The following is a 24,357-nucleotide window of genomic DNA, read 5'->3' on the forward strand; positions in this document are numbered from 1 at the left end:
AAAGCACAAATGGACACACCCACACCAACCCAGAACTCTAGGGGAGGGTGCCCATTGCTGGATTTTGTGTGGTGTGGCAGAGTATCCGGTGCTGTGTGGCGCTGCCCTCTGAGGAACCCTATAGCCTTCAGTGGTACAGACGGGTAGACCTGCAGACAGAGAGGAGACAGCACTGTAACCTGATCTCCTACTGGCTCTGGGGCTGCACACCAACTACCCAAAAGGTGCAGCCCAGAAATATCTCAAACACAAGAATGTTTATGTAGAATAATAAAATACAATCAAAGTGGCAAATACTGGTCTCTGCCCTCTGCTGGCCACCAGACAAGTTATGTGGGTCATAAATTGTGATTGCGTCAACTCAGTTATTGTTTTTCAATAGGAATCTTACTTACCTTATCTTACCTTGAAACAAGAGTTTATATACCCAGTATATCACCTATTCAAAAGCAGCGCCACACCTCTGATAGCGGCGTGACAAGACGAGGCTTCGCCTGGGATGGTGATCACGTGATTTTTTTCGCGTGGTGGAGCGAGAGCCATCGGAACATGTTGCCTCGCTGCTTGTGCTTGAAAAGTCGATGCAGAGTCTGCTCCGAGCGCAACATTTCCACTCGTAGAAGTTTCACTTAGCCTCCTAGCTGCAGCCAAGTGTCGGTGCCGCACAGAAGTCAGACTAACTTACATGACGGGAGATGGGGGGAGAAATCTGCCACAAGGAAAGGTGATACTTTATCCAGGACATAGTAGCTTGACGGCGTTTTTTTTTTTTTTTTTTTTTTTTTTTTTTTCTCCTTCTCTCTTGCAGACTGTATATTGCTTTGACGGGACTGCCTTGGCCGCTGGGTCGGACCCGGGCTGCTACGATGCGTGTCCGCTGCTCCATGAAGCTCCGTTGGGGAAGTGAATCTTTCACCGGATGATGGACAGGAACTACCCAAGCTCCAGCTTTGCGGACGCGCTGGCTCCACCAGCACAGACCGTAGCTTCGTGGGCCTATGACCGCGGCTCAGCTAGTATCAAGCCAAGGTAAAAGATGAAGGAGAGGGCGGGTCACCTTCCGAAGGAAATTTCGGTGATGGAAGGCCTAGCTTTGCTTCCTTGGAGAAAAGTGCATACGTCCCCGTGGTTGTTGGGAACACCGAGGGAATGGGAGAAATCTGGGAATATGGTCAGAGTAGCAGAGGCTGACTTGTCAGTGGTTTCTTAGCCGTGTGTTGTTGCTGTTTCCCACCTTGCTAGTTTTCGTTAGCACACCTCCTTCTCAGTGTGGCCATAGGCAGTTAGTTAGTGAATTGTTTTATATTTATATAATGAGTTCACCGACTGGGCATATTAAACTAGCATTTAATATGCCTCGCTTCCTGACCCGCATGTGCTCGCCAGAGCCAAAACAACATAGGTAACTAGCCACCGATGCTAATTACTGTGTGTCACTTATCACACAAAGTAGTGGTGTTGTTTGTTAAGGCGACATGTCGAAATCTCTATTTTTGTGCTATTGTTTTAGTTATGGGAGTTAGAGGTCGCTATATTTACCGCAGATTCATAAATCAGAGCGAATACAACCGCAAAAATTGCCAAAGTTGCAGAGCCCTAACTTGGTGTCCTCTTGGCTGATGTGTTGTTTTACCGTGTTCTGTAATAATTAACGGCTTCCTAACATTTGTTTTATTTTCTGCAAATGACGTCTTTACAGTGCAGATGAAGCAAGGCAGTCCACTAAGTTGGACCCCAAAAATGATCAGTCATTTGTTGAATGGCAAAAGTCTATGTGACAATCTGCAGTAATGGTTAATGAGTACGTTATACCATGAATTTGCTGGTTACTGGTTCATGGGAATACCATAGCGTTCCTCCTGTCCCTGTGACCTAAATAACATAGCACTGCTATCTGCAATCCAGAAACCAACTCACCAGCTGATATTTGGCATTATTATATGTTGTTTTTTTTTCTGCTTCATGGTTAGTCAGCAGAGAGGAGTTGCATCAGGAAGGATTCCTGGTGTGTGTGTGTGTGCGTGTATGCGAGTGTGTGTGTCTGTGGAAGCAACCACACAAGACAAAAGCAACTCCCTTTCAGCTCTGTGTTCTCTGTCCACAGATGTTTACCTTCTGGCAAAAGTGCAGCACTTAAAATTAGGCTAACTGCACCTGATCACCTCTAATTTTCTTTATATTTCCTATGAAAAAATAAGCATCATTCCTAACTTCTCATCACCCAGTAGGTTGCACAATATCGTTGGAATAACCAAGCCTTAGTACAATCTTCAGACCACATTTTACATTTCAACTTCGGCAATGGTGGGTTCTATAATAGATGAATCAGTTTTACAGTGTAGCTTTTCTTACTTGTATATGCCATGGTAAAAAGGCGTTAACAAAAATGTTAATGGAAACAAATGTATGTCCCGTTTGGTTATAGAATTTTGCTAAACATTTGAGTAGACTTTCTTCTGGGAGCACTTATAAACGGCATGAACCCGAGAAACGTCAGCGAAATCGTCCAAGAAATAGTTTGAACGTTTTTATTTAGTCATGTTCACTCCGACATTGGGCACATGCAAACAAATAGAAATAAAGTTTTTTTTAGAGCACATTTTCATAGAGCTATTATGGCTTTTTTTTTTGTAAACAGTGTGTTCTAAGTTGTGAGGAGTAGCCAGACAAGAGTTTACAGAGTGAACGCTGGTAACGAGCTTGCTGAGTGAAATCTTTTTCTAATGCTATGAGTGTGGCCTCAATCTTTTTGAAATGGAAAAATGTTGAACCTGTGTAACCAAGCAAGAAAGTTGTGGGTCAAGAAGGTGACCAAGAACCCACAGTCACTCTAAAGGCTTCGGGATATTTTTTTTAGGAGTGATGGGAAGACCCTGCAACTCCCCCATCAATTGGGCCCTCCTAAATCCACCAACACCATGAAAACACATTTTCATTTTGTCATTTTTGGCTATTGTGTGTCAGTTGGTGGTTAAAAATGGCAGAATAAACCTGTTGCAAAAAGTAAAGAGGTTTGAATACCTTCTCAATCTACTATACATTTGTATTTTTAGCTGTGTTGTTCACTGCTGCGTGTGAAGATGAGACCTATAATTAAAATTGCATGTCTGCTTGTACACGCAGTCCCAGTTATGGTGCAGCACATCTTGATGCGGAGCTCCTTCAGCGGCAAAGCTACACTTCCACGCACCAGCTTCCCACCTACACTACATCACACGTTCCTGCTGCTGCAGGTGAGTTACAGATGCCAGAAATATTGTTTTTAAGGGGCTAGTTTAGCCAAATAATAGCAGGCCTCTCTAGTGACGTCTTGTCATGCGGATATTTTTAGTTTCATGTGAGGCTTTCTGTAATTCTGTTTCTCTTCCTATTTTGTCAGGAACACTTGAGTCGAGCAGTAATACTTCTGAGACCTCAATCATGAGCTTCCTATCAGCCATGGAGTCGAGAAGCCTTCAGGCTGGTCCTGTTAGTGCCTCATTGCTTCCCCCTTTCAGACCTCCATCATGGCCTGCTGGTTAGAACACATCCACTCATTCAATCTTCTAAATATTTAGACAGAGAGATATAATATTTAGACAGATATTAAGTACTAAATATGCCTGTCATATCCTGTTCTTATATTGTGTGTCTTATTCCCTGTAGGAACCAACTCTTCCACCACAGAGCTGTACTTGACCGGTGCCCTGCCTTCTACTGCGACTTTCCCCTCTCCTTCTGCTCTATCATCCTATCAGCACACAGGTGCCTACCCTCCCAGGTGTTACACTACCAACCCTTCCCTGGCTCTCCAGGATCCTGCCTTCAGCACTTCCACCAATGGCCTGTTTTCCCACCCTGATCCCCTGCTTCATCTCAAATCTAGCCAGACTGTGCTTCCCACTGCCCTGGCCTTCAATCATCTCTCTGCCCCTTCTCTGGGCTCAACTCTACCTGTGCAGTCCTCCACTTATCGCTCAGCACAGGAGTCGGCCCCCCATCTCCTGCAACCCCAGTTCAGCCTTCTGCCTCCTGCCCTGTCTGCCTCTCACGGTACCTCTCAGCCCTATGGGGCTGCAGTTTTCTCAGGCTCTATTGAAAGAGCTCTTCAACGTGAATGTAGTGTGATCAAACACCACCAGAGGCCTTCCAGTAGCCACATGGCCTCAGATCAGTTGCCCAATACGGAGCACTCCTTACAGGGTTACTTCGGCTCTGGCAGTGAAGCAGATGTGTCCTATCAGCAGGACTCATCCCGTCAGACCCCCGTGTCCTGCAGCCCCTCCACAGGAGCAGATTCCTCTCAAGCAGTCAATGGTTCCCCACAACCCGAAACAGATTGTTCAACACAAGCTTATTCATCCATTTTGTTGCCAAAAGCTAAAGACTGCTCATCCAAACTAGCTCCACACCCTGCAGGGGATGAAGAGAACCATTCTCAGAGCCTGACAGCAGGGTCTCCTGAGCGCTATTCTTCCCCTGGACAGAAGCAGAATTCAGTGATTGCAAATCAGCAGGCAGTCCAGCTATCTAGCCTAATGTCCAACAGCTTGTCTCAAACCCATATCACACCCCACACGCAGTCACAGACTTCCCATTCCACCTCAGATAAACTCTCCCCGCTTTACAAGACTCTGCCCTCTCTCTCTAGTCAGTCTGACAATGTGGCATCCGTTAGTCCAACTCTTGTTTACTCATCTGCTCCTGAGCTGAGCCAAGAGCAGGAGATCCAGTATGGAGCTCAGGTCCAGAGCTTGTGTCGAGGAAATCTGTCTGAGAGCTACCCGACATCCCACACTCGGGGTGCACCAAATGTGACTTTTACATCTCAGTCACAAGGTCAAGCTTCGGTGAGTCAGCCTCAGAGCTACGCCACAGTTCAATCCCTTAACTCTGCTTTCCCGCACACATGTGTACGTAGTCTGCCCACATCAAATTCTACGGTGGACTACACCCTCATGCAGGCCACAGAGGGAGGTAGAACACATGATACTCTTGCCCAGCAGCACACACAGCCCCACAAATATGTTTTGTCAGCACCGTTGCCTACCTACTCTTCAACTGTTCAAGATTTGCAAAATAACAGATCCTCAGTACAGAACATAAAGCCAACATATGGCAAACAGAAACCTGAAGAGCTTCCTCTTCAAGACCTGGAGGCTCTGCAGCAGGTATCTATGGAGGCCTCTGGGACAGATAATAACATGGCTTCTCACAACAATGTTATCTATGTTGTTTCAAAAATGGACGATCACCATAAAACACAAAGTGTTATTCGAAGCAATTCACGTTCTGATGACCAGCTCATTGGGCTAGGTCATACAAATACATCACAGGTTAAAGATGAAAGGATTAGTTCTGTGAGTCAGCAGCACATTAATTTGAGCGGTGCAAATGGTCATGACAATGCCAACACAAAAACTATAAACTCCACTATTGTGTCTTCACATGTACCTCTGTGCTCAGAGCAGCTCAAGCAACGCTCTCTCCAGCTCAAATCTCTTGAGTCACACCAACAAAACCAGCAGAACCACAGTCAGTCCCAGAACCAGACTTCAGCACCACACACCCAATTTATCACTGTCCCTGGCTCTCAGGTTCTCTTTGAGCCCAACCAGATGATTCTGCTCCAGCAGCCGCTTGTTCACCATAGTCAAAACTCTTCAAAGGTGTTATCAGTGGAGGGTATCCAACCAACCCAAGGTTTGGGCCCTGTTCATGTTCAGTATCTTCAGATGGATCGCGACCTGCTTGCTGCCAGCGGCGCTGAAACCCAGGGTCAACAGGGCACAGTGGTGTCTGAACCGAACTCAGAATGCCCTGCTTCCTCTAAACACCACTACAGCCAGTCGGCGAGTCAGCAGCCAAATGATGTCAAGAACCACTTTGCTCTCAACTCCATTTGCTTCCCTGACTCTATGCTGCTCGCAGATGACAGAAATATTTTGTCGAATGTTGATGACATCCTGGCTGCCACAGTGGCAGCCTGTGGTGTCACGCCACAAGACTTTGTCAAAGCTACATCCTCTGCTGAGGCTGAAATGGTAGTGATGGCAAGCCCAGTTGATTCCAAAGGTCACTTCCAGACTGTGGATATAAGGCATATGTCACCTAGTTTTTCCTCAGCACAGCAGCCGATCATCACCAACACTAACTCCCACACCATGACCATGGCACTAAATGGAGCTCAGTTGGCTACAGACTGTCACATTCAGTCTGTTCACCACAACAATACTGAGCTCGACTCGAATGGAGATGGAAGGAGCTCTGAGAGTGACTACCACTTAGCCAGGCAGGTTTATGATCCCTCAGGTTCTCAGCACAGAGTCAAAGGGAATGCAGAGTGCATTAAAACAGAGGACGACCTCATGGAATGTCAAGGTAGTGATGACTTTCCTAAAAAGAAGGGCCGCTCTAAGTCTTTGATCAAACCAGGAGGCCCTGAGGATGATGGTGGACTGGCCAGGACTGTCAAGCGCAGTGGGCAGACAAAGCGACAAAACTCCAGGGGCAGTGATGTCAGCTCCCCATCTGCCTCCCACAATATATATGATGGTTGTCCACAGCAGGAGAGAATCAGGCAGAAGATCCGTGAAGTGGAAGAGAAACAGCCAGAGGTCAAAACTGGCTTCATTGGCTCCTTCCTAGACTTCATCAAATCTGGCCCCAAACAGCAATTCTCTCAAAGTCCCACCCGAACAGTTAGTCGCTCAAGAAAACCCTGTCCCTCATCCAAACCATGTGTGTTGCCTGCTTTGCCTCCAAAACTGCAGAGCCTAACCACGCCCATGATTCCTCAGGAGAGCCCAGGTTTGAGCTCTCAGCAGAAACGTCTGGATGAAGATCTGCAGAAGAACTTGGAGACGCTGCCGTCTTTCAGCTCAGATGAAGAGGAGAACACTGGGAAGAACCAGGCTCTGAGGAACAGCATCAGCTCAGCACTCTCAGCTCTGGACGAATCTTCAGATCGGAAACCAAGGACAGGTAAAAACATTTTCAAACGTCTAAGTTTGTGGGGAGATGTCTACATCAATCAGCACAAGTAACGTTGAAGAACTTTGACAAAAATGGGCAACATATTGATTCAAGTGATGAGAAGTAAATGGCACTCATTGGGCACCAACGGTACTCAACAGTTTTTAGTAGCATGGATGCATTTCACACACCTCCAAAGCAATCCTGGGATTTGGTACCAGTCCTTATTGTCGGTGTACCATGAATGTGTAGGAGTCAAATTAAAACGGAACAGAGTTCAGGCTGCCATAAACCTATATCCCCAACAGGTGCTGACAAGCAGTACCCACTTAGTCTACAGCCAATAAGGTAGTTATTGGTATTAAAGTGGTCATTAAGAGTGAACAGAAAACCACGGGCTTAAAGTCAGCATACTCAAGACAGCATAGTATTAAATACAGTGCTGATTGATGAAGGTTGTAGATGTCACTTTCATGTTTCCTTCTGAAATAGTTTTTCGTCAACTCATTCATAGTTTTGATACCCTTCTCCAGATAACCAAATCCAAGGTTCGATGATGAAGCCAAGCCCTGTTCCCACCATGCCTCACACTGTGACAGAAACACGTCTGCCGCAAATACCCACTCCCACGCAGACGCCAACCACAGTCTCAGGAGCAACGTCTTTTTCGGCCAAAGATGAGAGCAAAGAGACTCCCACGGGTCAGCAGGCTGCGCAGTTGGTCAGTGTCGCCATTGAGGGTCTGACCGATGAGGAGCTCTCAGACAGCGGTGGAGAGGGAATGTATCGGGAGAGAGATGAGTTTGTTGTCAGGAATGAAGACATTGAAAACTTAAAGGTACAGGCTAGAAAATGAATGCTTGTTATCAACCAGACAAAACATCCCTGTTATTGTGCGTTGGATTTAACTAGTAAAGTGTCTGAATAGTAATACTCTTGCTTTGACTTTCCCTTTTTTTTCTAAGGTGCTTTGTCCAAAATTATTTAAATATACTCTCATTAGATGTTGTATGCCTATTAAGCATTCAGTGTTTCATTTTCCTGCTGCTGAAGCTTGTTCTGCACGTTTATGTGTCCAGGTGACAATGAAAGCGGGCAGTGAGCCTCCAGCTATCTGGAAAGTCCAGAAGGCTCTGCTGCAGAAATTTGTGCCTGAGCTGAGAGATGGAAAGAGAGTCTTCTCTGCCACAAACAGTGTAAGTTACAGCAGATTTGTCAACACACATGTATGCATGTGAGCGTATTCCATCATGCAAAAGCTATTCAACAACTGCTGCTAGTTAACTGACTAACTCTTTGTGTACACAGTATCTTGGATACTTTGGTGATGCCAAGACCATGTACCAGAGGGTGTATGTGAAATTTCTGGACACAGTTAACAAAAGGGAGTATGTACGGGTTTGTAGTCGGAAGCCACGTTGCAAGCCCATAAACTCACTAAGGTATGTGTACTGACGAGTGAAATTCCTTTTTTTTTTTTTTTTTTTAATAAACGGCTCTGTGGTGTAACCCTTGTTGTTCTACCACCCAGGGGTGTCCCAGTGAAAACTTTGCTGGGCTTGACAACCACCCCTTCCTCAGTTTGCCAGAGCGTCAAGCCTCGACCCAAACAAGTTAAGCCAAGGGCTGAGCCCCCACCCAAGAAGAGACGGAAATGGAAGGAGGAATTTTCACCCACGGCCTCAGGATCATCTGCAGAAGAAGGTGGTGAAGATGATGGTGAAGAAGCCTTTTAATGTTTCTCATTAAATATTGTTTAAAAGTTGATTTGAGTGTGGTCTCAGTCTCTGTCCCCCCTCTGATTTGGTCTGGACGATTTATATCTCTCTCACTCGCTCTCAGAGTTAAACCCTCCATTGCCATTTGCGTCACGGTTGCTGAACACGCGAACCATGAAGGAGACATTCAAGAGCTTTGTGGAACTACTCATCAGCATTGCGTTAGATGAAGATGTGATGACAGCACTTGAGAGGGCAAACGGTGAATAGTTTACTGTTTGGACATCGGGCTAGCTTCTTTTAGCTCATCAGTCTGTAGCTGGTTGCAAACGTTGCTGACTTGTTCATTTTTCTTGTGTCAGATGAACTGCTGCTGCCACATATGAAAAGAGTGGACGGGATGATCACTGACAACAGGAAACGCTTGCTGCACAAGCTCCCCATAGGGCAGGTTTTGAAGGTGAGTTTGTGTACGAAGCTGCTTATCAAGGAATTGCTGTGTACGAGTGTGAAGCAAGTTTATTTTTTTTTGTGTGTGTTCAGTTTTTTTTTTAAAGACGTCAGTTTTTAATGTTTTGTTTCAACATGGGGTTAAAAGTGTAATAGGCAGCATTTTACAGATGTTTTGTGCAAACACGTCATTTCTACCAAAAAAGGGAAGAAAAGCCATGCAGACGCCACACACTTTGAGCAGGTCATAAGTGACTGAGGGGAATTACTAATTAAAAATGCTGCATATTAAACCCTATAAACAGCTTTTTTTTGTTCTTTTTTTTTTTTTTTTATCGCATGGCTTAAGAGCAAGGTTACAGATTTCACACTTGCTTTGACGGGAAGGGGGAAAGAAATGGTACACGACCTTGACTGCACTGTGTGAACCTGAGTGACTTGTGTTCTTCAGACGGCTCTAGACAGCTTTCCTGAAATCTCAGTTGTGACCGAACTGAAGAAGGACGGAGAAACCCCGGCCTTTAAGGTACGTCTCAGCGGGAAGGCTTACAACAAGAAGACCATGAAGCCCTACAAGATGCCTAACAAAGTGCCTCAGGTAAGACCAAGTTGTTTCAAGTGGGTAAAATTCACTGTACTCTGTTTGACCAGGAGAGGGCGTAGTGTCACCATTTGTGCATCTCCTTGATATTTTTTTTTTTATGTCAAACTCTGAAGTGATTAATCACCCCCCTGCTCTTAGGCGTTTTGTTATTGGACTAAAGTTGTTTTTCTCCTAATAATAATTTACCAATTTCAAAGCATTTGAATCATTTAAGTGACTTTTCTTCTCCCCTTTTGTAGGAGTACACAGTAGACCAGCAGAAAACCCAGTGGTTCTCTCTGTACCACTCTTTGCAGCATTACAAGTACCACACGTACCTCATGTGCAAGGACGAGGTATGGCGTTCTTTTGTGCCGTCAGTGTACATTTCACTCCTCGGCGAGTAATTTTCTGCAGGCTGAACTTCAGATGCTAATTGTTTGCGGTTGTGTCCTCCAGATCGCGTCTCTGCGAGTGCAGTCAGGGGACCTGGGGCAGGAGGAGACCGTACAGAAGTGTCTGCAGAACGGAGCTTGGGTAGAGGGCCTCTTTGATCGCTTTGGAGAGCTAATCAATCAAGTGCAGCAGGCCTGCCGGTGATTCAGCCTAGTCTGGCTTGGTTTAAAAAAAAAAAAATAATAATAATAATAATAATAATCAAAACAAGAGGAAGCCTCCAGCTCAAAATGGCATCGGAGAAGGATGGAGCGTTTCTCTCCTTCCAGCCACAGAGATTTGAATCAGGGACCTATCAGCTGAGTTGCCTGAAGGATGTTCGGGGACGGAGTTATAGTCGCAGCAGGGGAACAGCAGGACGGCAGTTTATACTCCTAATCACTGCATCCCAGCAGAAAGCAGTAACTTAATCAACAAAGGACACAGACTTTGTCTTGAGGAGCGTTTTGGAAGACGTCCACATGGTGCTTCTCCTAGTCTTTGTATGTTTTTGTAGTTAAAAGCCCCACTTTTTAACGGGCCCTTTCATAGATTTCTATTTTCCTTTTTTTTTAATTCGTATTTTAGTTAAAGGCCAGATCGTAACCAGTGAGTATGCACTAGATAGAAAGCAATCAGCATAGGAAGTAGAGCACAGAAAATAAAAATGCAGAAATCTGATTGCCTACACTTATAACAAGCCTCCATCGATCATTTAAGTAGGCTCACGTACAAAGTTGATCTATTGTAAAAAAACAAACTATATATTATATATAACTGTAGTTATATACTGTTTGTAAACCATCCATTTTGTAATGGAGTGCCAACTTATATAAATATATATATAATGTACATTTTGTATAAACAAACAGGATGGTGGGAACTGCAGCAATTCTCCTGAGAAATCACTCAACTGCATACTGTATCTGTGTTGACTTTTATGCTTCAGACACCAGTTTAATGGAACCAGAGCAGTCCCATGCTGCGTTTTGTTAATCAGAAATTATTACGTGGTATTATCTGAGAGCAAAATGAAATAAATGTCTTTATATTGCTTTACAGACATAGCCCACATTTTATGATAAATATATATATTTTCACTGACGTAAATATTGTTATTTCTTTCCATTTCTGAGACACTTTTTCAATGTCTTTTCACAGTTTTCCCGAAACAGACTTTTTATAAGTCGGCTAAAGATTTAATGCCTCCAAAAATAATCTTTTTTTGTTAGAGATGCAGTTTGTAAATAAAATGCTGCATGTATTACTGTAGATGTGTGTTTTACGATGTTTTTTTTTTTTTTTCAATTCACTAATTGCATTTCTTTACACGGATCAGCCACAACATTAAAACCACTGACGGGAGAAGTGAATAACATTGACCATCTTGTGACGATACAATGTTCTGCTGGGAAACTTTTGGTCCTGGCATTCATGTGGATGTTACTTAGACATGTAGCGCCTACCTAGAAAAGACCAGGCACCCCCACCCCATAGCAATGACATCACAGGACACCCTCAGAAAGCCCATGTCTATTCTCTGACAAACTGTTGTGGAAGCACAAGGGAGATGTACACAACCTAGTACGAAGGTTGTCATAATGTTATGCCAAACCGGTTTATGTATAAAGTTAGAGGAAGAGGTAAAAAATGTGCCTGAAGTGAAAGCACAAGCTTAGATTAGCAATGTCTAAAGTATTTAAACTACATGATGCCTCATAATTTAGCTCTCTATCTACATTGTAGTAATAAACTCTCATTGTGTTTTGGTTACCAGAAATATTACGATCTGTTTAATCTAATCTAATCTAATCTGTGCCTGCATGTCTACTGAATCCTGCCTTTATTTTCAAAATATGTGGCTACACTGCAGAATGATAACACGAAAAACAGGAAATTCTCAGTATAGTTTACCTGGGTGTCATCAAATTCATCTGAAAAGGTTTTAACAGGAAACACTTATTTTTCAGCGTAATGGCCAATCACAGTTGTGCTCCTGGTCCAAAATGTTTTTACCTCCATCATAATTCAGCCCAGAGGGCCTGTTAATGTTTAACTCCACCCGCTTGTTTGGATTGTGCAGAACATATTGGCTCACACCGTCCAGGAGGACGGAGCAAGGCGAGAAAGTCGCCCTGTTTCTTGCCCACCATGCTCTCATGACCGAGCTATTCACAGTGGCCGACTGTCGTCTGAAATGATCTCGGAGCCGCTGAATAAAATATGCATGTCCAGCCAGATCAGCCACGATGCAAAAAAGAAATTTACTGGCAATCTCCGAATAAACAAAAGTGTCTCTGTGCTGCGGCGACAGCCATGTGAGGAAGGCCACTGTCCTCTGTCCTTTGGAGCTGGAGAGGATCGGGGGCGGAGGACAGCCAGTCAGGCAAGCGTTTGGGATTCCAGTACGGGCACGACTGGGAGCGTCTGCTCTCCAGATGAAAAGCTTATGAATTTTAATGCACTGCATTGTTCCATATGTGGGAGACAGTCTGAGAGGACCCCCGAGGCTGCATGAGAATGTGAGATGGGCACAGAAACAGGACTGCTGTGTGTTGCATAAGACTGCGAATCACTGACGGGCTATTGGTTTTTGAAATGTTGCTTGATAAAACCATCTTCTACTCTCAACTGAACATCTGCATCTGTTTACCATTCACTCAAGTACCGTTTGAAGCACTTACTATGGTCTTTTACTGTTGTTTCTTTATACTTCTACTTTTTACTCTACTGCTATAGTTGCCTTTCATTTACGTAAAACACAGAGCAATGCTTAATATTAAACCAGCACCATCTTTATTTCTGAACTTCCTGGGCAGCTTGTGTGTGATGCACAAAAAGATAAAATATTTCCTTCTCATTAGCCACGTCCTGGTAAGAATTCCTCAGCGTATTTGTCATCATCTTAACTGTACACAAACCAGTTTGACATTGCATGACCGATAAGTTTGAAGGGGAAGGAAGCGGAAATATTCAGGGCTTTCCAAACACATGCGAAGTAAATACTCCTTCGACCTTGTGGACTAGTATTTTTAATCGTATTAACCGCCTGCCTCCGCCTCTTTTTCTGACTTATTTTCTGTGTTGCCGGAAAGCACGTTTCCAGTTCTCAGCGCTGAAGTCAGCTTTGTGGCAGAGTTTACAAAACATCAGCGCATCTGACGGCAGTGCACTCATTTGAAAAGCTGTAAAACCAGTTTCACCTTCAAGCAGGGGATTCTCACTCGGCCAGTGTGTCTGTGTGAATCTGCACGAATCTACAGCAACAGATGAGGTGATTTTATCCACTCTTAAATCTAGATATGGTGATACCACACGAGTGAAGTGCCCAATGATTTTTAACACAGTTAACTGACATGTGCCTTCTGAGGGTGTCCTGTGGTGCCTGGCAACAGGATGTTGTCAGTGGGGGCCTTTGGGTCCTATGGGTTGAGGGGAGGAGCCTCTGTGGATCATCCCACAGAGACTTGATCAATTTGGGATCTGCTGAATTTGGAGGCCAGGTCAGCACCTTGTGCTGTTTTACATGTTCCTAAACCATTTTTATGTGTGTGTCTGTGTGAGGCTGCATCCTGCTGGGGATGGCTGCTGCCATCAAGGAGTGTCATTGCTATGGGGTGGGGGTGTCTGGTCTGGTCTAGGTGGGTGGTACATGTCTAAGTAACATCCGCATGAATGCCAGGTCCAAAAGTTTCCCAGCAGAACATTTTATTGTCACAAAGATGGTCAGTGTGATTCACTTCTCCTGCAAGTAGTTTTAATGTTATGCCTGATTGGTGTATATATTCCCTGTTCACTCAGATTTAAGTATTTCCTGATTGACTACTGTTTGTTGCCAAGAGAGTTGCAACAAGGTCCCTACTACAGTGTTTGTGGTTCAGCATCCTACTCTTAAGCCACAGGGCCATTCAAGAAATGGTCTGGTTTCTTAGAAGTTGGGTCGTATGAGGTGTTTATGTGTAGTCAGTGGGTTAAGGTTAGTGTTTGGGGATAGGGCTAGGGTTAGGGTTAGGGTTAGGGTTAGAAGGATTAGGCACTGGCACCGAAACCAAGCAATGAACTGCTGTGGATGGGCTCAACAGAAAAATGTTTTAATGTGTTTAAATGTTCTTTTATCTACCAAAAACAAGGTACCACCTAAAAAATCTATATCAGTTTAAGTGTATGCTATATTTAGAACATTATTACTGCTTTATCTATACAACCTTTTCAAAGGGGAACTGAAGTTGCTGTATCAATCTAAACTCAATTTCCCTTACACTACTTGAGAATTGCTGGTCTACCACTAGTTCAACTGGTTAGTTTATTTGTGTGACTCTGTTGCGTTTGCCGTGTTTGGAAGCCACATATTGCTCTCAGCGCAATGACAATAAAGACATCCTGTTCTATTCTATTCTACTAATCACAAAATTCATGGATTCAGCTAAACACACAGACACTGAATTGTACTTCTCCACTACTCCATGTAAGAAATCTGGAGCACCTTAATGTGATTTCTGTAACTTGTCTAGAGATTCAAAGCAAAGTCCCGGCAGCGTTTCTTCTTTCATCAAACAGTATAAAAGAACAGAAATAGAACCGACTCCTTTCCGCTCATTCCTTTTGATGTAAAGCAAGATTTTTCCACATAAAGCACAGTAAACAAACCGGTTTGTCCCGGGCCCAGCCACACGCCTCACCCTTTGCACCATACTTGTTTCTCCGGATGATAATAGCCGTCTAGCTTTCAGTCCCTTTTTTTTTACAGTGTCGCTTTACTGCCTTCTCCATTGTCAGATTACACCTCAAGAAAGAAGCCGAGGGGTCAGAGCGTCGGTTCGTGAAATCTGCTACAAGCTCTTGTGTGTTTTCCCTGAGCGTGGGTTTTTGTCCAGAGGATGTTCGAGTTCTGTGAGCTCAGTAACAATCTGCCAGAGCAGAGGATCACATAGTTTTTGTGATCCTCTGAACGCACGCAAAAAAGCATCAGCATCAGTTTGACACCCGAGGCACATGCAGTCAAATGCTTCAATACTGTGACGTCTGCTGTTTGGTTTGAAGGACAAAGGAAAATGTTTTTTGACGTCTCCTCTTCTCTCCTCTTCATATCTGAGGCTAAGCACCGCAGGACTTTATCAGCCCAGATTCCAGTGTAGGCTTTAAGGGTGTGACTTGGTGAGTGAGAGGTTGTGTGAAAACTTCCTGGCTTTGGCAGCATTTCTTTTAATTTGAAACTCGTTTCCTTGAACTGTTTCAGTCTTGAGTCTTTATAACCAGTCAGAATGTTTTGAAGGACAGTGTAAGGCAATATGAGCAGTTCTGCGTATTGCCACTCAGCACAGTACTATGACAACACTTTCAAGTGAAAAAAACACAACCATGTACATATTTGTTATTTTATTTACTATTGTTCAAGACAATTGCGCGCAAATGTGAAAACAAGAAAACACACGCCTTAATGCGCCTTTTGTGGAACTTGAAGGAAACAGTGAGAGCCCTATTATCACGCTGGCAGGGCGGTGATTGGGACATGAATAATGCATTACAGTGGGAGGGGACGGTTTCGGGGTTGAATGTAGTTAGTTGCGTGCGTCACGTTGTGAATTGAAGACCAAGGACGTGCTCTGAATGGCTGTCTTCACAGTCACTGTGGGAAGTTTACATGCACCGAGCACCAGGTAATGTCGATTTAATCATTCTTAACTGCTAAAAAATGCTCTTACCTTCTCGTTGGGTCTGAAGTAAGTCCGGAGCCGGGAGAGTGTAGTTCTGTAGCAGTGTGGGTGTGTGCTTTAAGGAATTACAGTTTGCTGAAGGTGCCATGATTTGGTCGCTCACTTTACGCACGACATCTGTTAAGAACTAGAATTACAGATAAACTGTGATCTCATTTTAATCTGAGACTGAATACTGGAAGCTCTGTGACAAAATAGACAAACACAGAGGACAGTTTGGATGAAAAGAAAACCTTCATAAGTGGTGTATATTGTGTAAATGGTGTACTATAATATTGTTTAGTAAGTAATTTAATTAAGTGTCCAAGCAATTAATAAGAACAACTTAATCAATCTTCTTCTTCATCTTTTTTAAAATCTTTTTAATACTGGATTGTTTGACATTTGCTCTGTGTCGACTCAGCAGCCGTCAGTGTTTGTGTTAAAACACAGGTAGAACTGGGTTATTCTCTGTATGTGTATATAGCCCATCATATGTCACAGGATGTGAGGATTCAAATCTATGCGGGGCCAATAGCCCACTGAGGTTCAAATTCTGTCCTGAGGCTTGTTCAGTTAATCACACCGGCCTCAGCATGTTAAAAGGAATGAAGGTTCTTGCCACGGGCTGTTAACAAGCTGCTGTTACCGGTCTGATCGTGCTACTCTGCAATCTCACTCAGTCATTTTCCTGTTGCGTGCCCTTAACGCCTTATCTTTACTGGCCTCTGCTCAGATTTAGAGAGGAGCTGCGCGAGGCTCCCATGGGAAAGATCCCCATGTGTTGGCTGCGCGGGGCCTTTGTGATTATTTACCTCCACTGATGTGTGCAAACACACGGTGCACTGTTGTCCTTGGCTCGAATGCAAGGCGGTCCCCTCTTCCTCTTAAGAGGAGTAAAGTCCCAGGGAAGGAGGCTGGCCCCAGCTATGCAAGCTGGGCTCAAATCTCAGGCTGGCGCAAGCAACGAGAGGTGACAGAGCACAGCCGGGTTCCCAGGATTGTTCTGACCCACACCTGACCCCCCCGACTTCTTTTCCTTTTTTCCTTTTCAACAAGCATTAATGGATATTGATCAGATCCGGATTTATTGTGGCACTGGTAATCCAGGCAACCCCCTGCTGAAGTTCTCCAGATGGTCTTGCTCTAACTCCTAAGTTTAGGTTTTAATTCAGATAATGCATTTCCCCACTGAGTAAGTAACCTGAAAGAAAAGTCTACTGAATCTTTATTACTCTGCATTGTATAGTGTGGCTATAATGATTTCATAAAACATGGTGCATAATATGAAATTTTTGCATTTAGTTAGTTTATTATCAGTATTAAATAAATACCTAATTGCACCATCAGCCTGCTTTATTTTTCTTGATTCCTATTATGCATACAAACTGTTGCAGGGTGTTCTTCCTTGAACAGCTGCTGCAGCCAGTTGTTCTTTCCCGATATGCAAATCAGCAGTTCCAGGACGGTGTCTTCTCGCAGTTTGACGTAGATGCATCTCATTAATCAACAGATCGCCACTAACGCCTCCCACACACCTTCCTCTGCAGTGGTTTTCACGTTGAGCGGGAGAACATCTGCTCGCCGCTATGTACGTTCCCGGGTGTTTTTGTTTTCGTGTTTTACAGATGGGTCGGTAATTGTATTTGTCATGTTGTGTTATCATAACACGGAGTCTGGCTGCTGGCTGTCGCTGCCTGATTTATGGCCTCTGGCCTCAGCGAGTCTCTCAGACCCTCACCGAGCATTTGCTCAACAGGCTTTGAACGTTTCCTGTTGGGAGATGAAAGGCACGCTAACATCTCACCAAGGCCTGCTCTGCTTTCCTTCTCTGGTCTGGCCTGTGGTGGGTGACACAAATCTTTTTCATCTGCCAACAAAGACCTGTCAGACACATAAGGGTAGAGGAGAAGAGCAAATGGCGCAATGGAGTGTTGAATGTGTCACTGTTTGATTGCATGATTGCGCCCGCAGATTTGTGTACGTGTGGCATTGACAATGCAGCACCAGGACCATATCAGAGGGAGAGAAGGCTCACAATATGAGCATTGTCTCTGTTTCCTGGTTCATTCCTGATTGAGTGTAGCATGCTTTGTCAAAAAGATTAGGATGCTCTTCTGTTATGGTAAGAAAATCAAGCGCAAGTATGGTCTTTTGTGTCGTAACCACGACAGCTTTAGCATTTCATTCTCAGGTTTTTGATCATCTATGAATTAAAATGAAACATTTACTGATGCTGTGCACTGGGATGCATCAAAAGAGGATGTGGTTTCAGTTCCAGCCCCGTTGTGAGAGCCACTGATCCTGGTCTTGGGCTGTTACACCCACATACAACGACTTGAGCACAGATTCTGATTATGTGACATTACACAGAGGACAGGGAGTGTGTGTTTGGTGAAGACAGAAAGCCCGACCTCTTGTAGTTTCAGAGAAAGCGCTCAGACAATAGACAAAGCTGGGAATGTCAACTGCGGAATAACAAGTGGGTTGTCTAAAAGATTGATGTTAAGGAAATGAAATGGGTGTTTAAAACATCCAGTTTCAACTCGATTTTTCTTTTTCTTCTTCCTTATTGACTGATTTATTAATTTGATTGAGAGAAAATTGCCAAAACAGACAATTATCACCACTACCATGTCCATTTCCTACAGCTCCGATTGCCTCTCTATTTCCACCCACTGATTCTCTCCTCCTCTCTTCCTCCATCAGAACAAGGCATGGCTGGGAAGCCTTTCCGGGCCACCTACATCTGGACCAGCATCATTTCTAATCTCCACACTCACGTGGAAGTCAAGCGGCGGCGCCACAAACTGAAGTCCTACCATGACTGCTTCCTGGGTTCAGAGGCCGTGGACGTGGTGCTGGCACACATCACCCTCAGCCGCTTCTTTGGCGATGAGGAGGTGCCGCGCCAGAAGGCCGTCCGCCTTTGTCAGGCCCTGATGGACTCCAGGGTGTTTGAGCCTGTGGGCATTAAAGTGTTCGGGAAGGAGAAGAAGAGGGCCACGTTCGAGGACAGTAGCTGCAGCTTGTACCGGTTCCTGAGTCCAGAGGCCGGCTCGTCCCCGCCACTCACCAACTCCCACTCCACCAGCACCATCGAGAGCGGCTACGATTCGCCGAGCATGAACAGGAACAAGAACGGCTTCAGTCCCTCACGTGAAAGGTACAGACTCATGTCACAACATCTTCAGATCGCTTTCGTGATTCGCTTTGTTCTCCTTCCTCCTGAGCTGCTCCTAAATCCAGCAGGGCTTTAGGAAGGAATACTTTCTGAAAACCAGTGAGGCATGACATGGAACTCTTTAAGTCATGCAGTCACTCATTTTCAGCTTCAGTTAAAACTGTTTAGTGACAACCATGTGACAAAACATGAGTGAAAACATGAACGTATTTGTTCCAAAACACTGCATTTGCGTTGTATGGACAGTGTGAAGCTACTACCAGCAGTCAGTTAAGCTTAGCACAACGACTGGAGCATGAAATAGGAGCTTGGCTCTGTAACAAAGTTGAAAAAAAATCCACCTTGACGTGGACCTCAAGTAAAAGCACATGGTATGTTAATTATTAATATGTTACTTTTAAGAAGTTCGCTTTAGCAGGGCACCTAACCCATAAGCTGCTGCCTGTGCACCTTGTTTGGCTGCTCACTGCTCCAAGTGGTTGTGTTAAATGCAGAAAACAAATTCCTGGTATGCGTTATATGGCCAGTAAAGCTGATTTTACATTTGCATTTTTAAAGTGGCTTCACAAGTCTCATCTAACTCTGCATGAAATCATATTCCCAAGATATCAAACTCGAAACCTTTTATATTGGTGAGGCCGATGCAAAGACAGGCAGAATGCACTGCACCCGAGGTGCTAACACATGGCCTCGAGACTCATGTGGTTGCTCTCTTTCAATCTCTTTTTTTCATCTGATGTTGTGAGAGTGACTGACTGAGGACAGGTTTGATAGCTGTACCAAGTACAAGATTCAAAGGAAAACTCTTTAAACGAGGCGTTTGTTATTTGCAGCCAGTTAAGTCTTCATAATTAAACAGGAAATAAAAACATGAAAAACTTCACCTGTCCAATTTAATATCTGTCAGAGATAGTCCAATGCTGGAAATAGAGCATTTATTTTGTCTTTTTTTTTTATATTAAATAGGCCTCATCCAAACGGTAGCAGACTGTGATTGAATCACAGGTCCTGGAAAGCCTTTGTCCCCCGATGCTGCTTCTGTTCCTGTTTATTTTTTCTCCAACCATTTCCACTGATTGCAGTCATTATGTCTCTTCAGACAAGAGGTGCTGAGCTACTCCACCCACTCCCCTGTGAAAACAGACAAATCACTGGAGGACGTGCTGGGCAACCTCAACCTCAGCTCAACCATCACTCCCCAGATGATCAACCTCGGCCTCTCACAAGAGCGTAAGTCGCATCCCGTGCGATGTCGGCCTGAAACGGGCGCCGTGCGTTTAAACTCTACATGTGTATATGTTCTAGTGCCCGTGATTGTCATGCTGTCTAACTCCGGCATTTTCACAGTTGTGGATGAAGTGTGGCACCAGCAGGCGGTGTTCAGACTGCTCCAGCTCATAGAGCTCCCCCTGCTGGAGAACCTGTTGGAGGGCAAGGAGACGCCACGGCCTCCGCTGCACGGCATGGACAGTGACCCCGACCTGCTGTATACGTCAAGCTACCTGGACAGAGAGGTCCTGAAGGCCTTCAGTGAAGCGCAGTAAGTCCCCTAAAGCTTTCACAGCTCTCTCCGTTTTATAAATGTTGAAATCTGCTCATGTGGTGACCACTTTTAATTTGCTGTTTATTTAAAAAAAAAAAAACACGTTACCTGCTGCTTTACTGGCGTAGATTATGTTTACTAGGACTGGGCATGCTGTTTGTGTTTGCCATGCTCTTTACCTAATCGAGAAACTCTATCCTAAGCACAGATGTTTTTTGGAGTTCTTTTGGCTATCACTTATAACTACAGTGAAATTTGTGTTCTACTTAGGCAAAGAAGTATGATGAAATGTTTTGTTTAGCACCGGGTAAATGTGTAAAACATTCTTTTGTTTACTGGAAGCACTTCAGTTCTTTCTAAATCGCTAAACCCCACGTGCTCCTCCAACTGTCTTTCTCCCTGTGCCGTCTTTAAAGTCACTGCACTCAGTAGATTGAGGCATGCACAACGAGACTACACTGTCCGCGGTCCAACATTTGTCGTGTGCCACCCCCGCCTCTCTTTCTCCTCCGCGTTTCCTGTCTGTATCACATCCAGTACTGACATCATCACGCCTTTCTCTCTCTCCTTCTCCCTCTCTCAGGGCTGATGAGTGGATGTCAGGGGCGGTGGACTGCCTCGAGTTCCTGCCCGATGAACTCGTGGTGGAGGTCAGTCGAGGTTTGGCCGGTTGCGCAGAAGACTTGCTCCAGTGTAAGGGGCTGCTCTATCGGGTCCTGGCTCAGCATTACGGACAAACACAGCAGTCGCCTCTGCTCAGCAACCACGTCTTCGACATCCACTCTGGCATCTCGGAACTACTCGGTAAGAGCAGAATCTACCACACCTTCTTCTAAATTCTCGACTTCTTGAACTTGAAATGGCGTCCCTGCCTTTTCTACTTAAAGAGCATCTCTTCCTCAAACTTTTAGTAACTCTTTTCGTTTAATGTCAGTGAACGGCAAGAACGAGCAAGCTCTGGAGGCGCTGCAGCTGAGCCTGAAGCTGCAGGACTCCCGCAGCAGGGAGGAGCTACGGAGGCTGCTGAGGTTCATGGCCGCCGCAGCCAGTCCACAGGAAGTCAAACTGCACAAAGAGGTCAGCACTGGTGCGCGGCTTGTTGAGGCGGTGAGCGTTTGCCTCGAGATCTTCATTAACTCCCACATGTTTGCCGTTTAGGTCGAGAACAGAATGGCGGTGAAAAGGTCTTTCTCAAGTGCCATCGTCTACAGCAGAAAACTCCCCAAAGGAAAGGTGGACTTGATGGTTCTGTTCATGATGGATAACCACCGTGATCTCTTCAAGGTGAGTGTTGTGGATGTGTCTCTTTGCGAGTGTGTGGTCTGACAGCTGGGATAGACTCCAGCAGACCCCGCGACCCTTAACGGGAATAAGTTACAGAAGATGAATGAATGAATGAACGAATGAATGTGTGGTCCGTCTTTCTAGGAGGGACATGACATTCAGCATGTCCGCAAGAGAGCTTAGTCACTGGTTTGACGAAGTGCTGTTTACACAGGCAGACGTCACAGATCTCTTTTTGCTCTACTTCCCTTCCAGATTCCCGTCTCATTGCACAAGATGGTTAGCGACAGAGTAATGAATATTGTGAAAGGGAAGGATCCAGATATGATAACAGGTTTGCAGACTTTCCATGTATCTATTTGCATTCAGTTGTTTGCTTGCGCGACGGAAGAACGGTGAGTGAAGATGAACTCTTGCTTCAATTAATCATCTCCGTCTCTCCTCGCCGCAGGGTCGACATACTGCACAAGAGTGAGCACTCAGGCCTATTTGGAGAATTCACAAAAGACCACCAAAGAGGAGCTTTTGTCTTTGCTGCAAGCGGTCCACGAGAACCCCAGGCTCTCCATCAGAGAAAAAAGGCGGCTGCTGGGACAGTTTTATAAAGGCCACCCGGAGATTTTTGTTCAGTACTTCGGACACAGATTGTCGAGTATCAACATGTTGCTACAGTAATATTTATTGGTTCAAGGACATGATGTACTATAGTGTAAAGAAAATGGCAAAAAATGACCTGAAAATGTGCAGTACAGTGGGGTGGATTTCTTGCATGTAAATAGTTTAGACTACTGAACAAGAATGTGAATTTGAACTGCAGAGACTATTAATAAGCTACAATATTTATGGATGTATTTACTTAGATGATTTCTTTGGTGCAGGACACTAACATGAAATACCCGTCTTTCCATGTCGTCACACTGCAGTGCATCTCGATGGCTTTATGTGTCTGCAGCCGGAAAATCTGCATATCGCTTTAAAAATGGATGCATTCTCTGTGCTTGTGCAATAGGAACAGTGTTAGCAATAAAAAAAATAAAAAAATTTGCTTTTCTCATACACAATGTGATGTACAGTAGAGCTACGCGTGAGGAAAACCCTCGGCCGGAAATTTGAAACTGGAAATTTGAAAGTCTAATGTAGCGAACAGTAAACGGCATTCACGGGCAACAGCCCTTTGGGTTTTTGTCGGGAACAAACCAGCAAAGCAGATGTTCGTATGTTCTTTGTTGTTGTCGTTGTTTTGTCTTTTTTTTTTTTTTTTTTTTGGGACCGAAAACCTTAGCTGCGTTTTAGTGGCGCCCCCCGGGGTTTTGTTATAAGTACGTTTTATGTAAGGGTTCTAATCAGATGAGGAAATTGCTGCCACATTTCTAGGTGAAAGAAGAATTTCCAGGCCGAGTTAAAACCCCGGACATCTTGTTTGTGTTTCGGCAGGTCTATGATAAAATTCAACTGGAACCGTCTCCACAGTCATACACTTACAGCACATGACCCTGTTTTAATATAAGAGACTGACGTGTATTCTGATGATAAAAACAATGAATGTCAAGGAATGTCAAATAAGAAGAAGGAAAAAGCGTTTATTGTCAAATAATTTATCCACACAGTGCAAAATTATTTCAGTTTGGAGAAGCAATTCGCAAGTGCCCGCTCTTAGGTGACTCCCGCATATAACGTGTTATGTTGTGAAACTTTCTGCTACTGAGGTTCCCAGTCGACTAAAAAAGTTGTGAAGTTGTTTTTCACTCATACTGTGTGTCTGTGTAATAAAAAGTGAGTTTGGAAGACCACGCCTGTTTCTCAAACCAATTTATGATTCAACATTGAAAGGTACCCTCCCTTTCTAGACCTTAGACCTCCTTTTTTTCTTCACATTTAATATTAAATGTGCCTTTGATAGCAGAAAAAAAAGACCTTTTCAATATGCTTCAACTGCTCTCCAGTGGGTTAAAACTACCACCAAGAGGCTGAGAAAAACTTTAACGGGAACATATTTGTCTCAGTAATTATTTTCAATATCAGAAATTATTAACCTCAAAGACCCCCAATACAGTAAAGATATTATGTTTTCCGTTGTTTTAAAAAGCAATTGCTATAGTTTGGCAGTAGAGTGGTGTTGTGCGTTATGTGTGACTAGAACCTGATAGGCTGACACATATTCATTCATTAATACACAGGATTAGATGTTACAATCCCTTGTGCCAAAATCCCAGGCATATTCAAATAATAACCTCATGAGCATGAGTTGGTTTTAAAAAACTTTCCTCATCTAGGTTAGATTTTTTCTCATCTGTAAAGATCTGTCCAATGCTGCTTGAGTAAATTTAAGCAAAAAGTTAAGGTGATCTGTTTAATGAAGTAAAAAAAACTAAAAGATCTTATTACCACTTGGCATATGCAATGTTTGTCTTGATATAAAACAAAGACACAAAAATAAGGTGCAGTCCTCCACACTGGAAATCTGATCATTGAAACAAATGTTGGCTGAACCTTTGACATCAATTACTAAGAGT

The 24,357-nt window shown here is 44.2% G+C and overlaps 2 protein-coding genes across 3 annotated transcripts; both read left to right on the forward strand.

The window, feature by feature from the left end:
- Window positions 1–800: 800 nt before the first annotated feature.
- Window positions 801–12,604, forward strand: qser1 (glutamine and serine rich 1). The gene is made up of 13 exons (XM_084575042.1): window positions 801–1,029; window positions 3,124–3,233; window positions 3,380–3,517; window positions 3,646–6,963; window positions 7,488–7,792; window positions 8,034–8,150; window positions 8,263–8,396; window positions 8,486–8,673; window positions 8,797–8,934; window positions 9,035–9,132; window positions 9,574–9,720; window positions 9,966–10,061; window positions 10,165–12,604. The coding sequence occupies exons 1-13, from the start codon at window positions 920–922 to the stop codon at window positions 10,303–10,305; spliced, it is 5,040 nt and encodes a 1,679-aa protein (XP_084431168.1). The 5' UTR covers window positions 801–919; the 3' UTR covers window positions 10,306–12,604.
- Window positions 12,605–13,310: 706 nt separating this feature from the next.
- depdc7a (DEP domain containing 7, paralog a) lies at window positions 13,311–24,231 on the forward strand. 2 transcript variants are annotated; one of them, XM_084541412.1, is made up of 9 exons: window positions 13,311–13,414; window positions 18,543–18,999; window positions 20,117–20,247; window positions 20,365–20,557; window positions 21,144–21,364; window positions 21,495–21,637; window positions 21,719–21,844; window positions 22,100–22,178; window positions 22,296–24,231. In XM_084541412.1, the coding sequence occupies exons 2-9, from the start codon at window positions 18,551–18,553 to the stop codon at window positions 22,517–22,519; spliced, it is 1,566 nt and encodes a 521-aa protein (XP_084397538.1). In that variant the 5' UTR covers window positions 13,311–13,414; window positions 18,543–18,550; the 3' UTR covers window positions 22,520–24,231. The 2 variants fall into 2 exon arrangements, with proteins under 2 accessions (XP_084397538.1, XP_084397537.1); XM_084541411.1 differs by lacking the exon at window positions 13,311–13,414 and adding an exon at window positions 15,714–15,797 and having other exon boundaries at window positions 22,296–24,229.
- Window positions 24,232–24,357: the final 126 nt, after the last annotated feature.

Source organism: Chelon labrosus, assembly GCF_963514085.1.
Source record: "Chelon labrosus genome assembly, chromosome: 3".
NCBI lineage: Eukaryota > Metazoa > Chordata > Actinopteri > Mugiliformes > Mugilidae > Chelon > Chelon labrosus.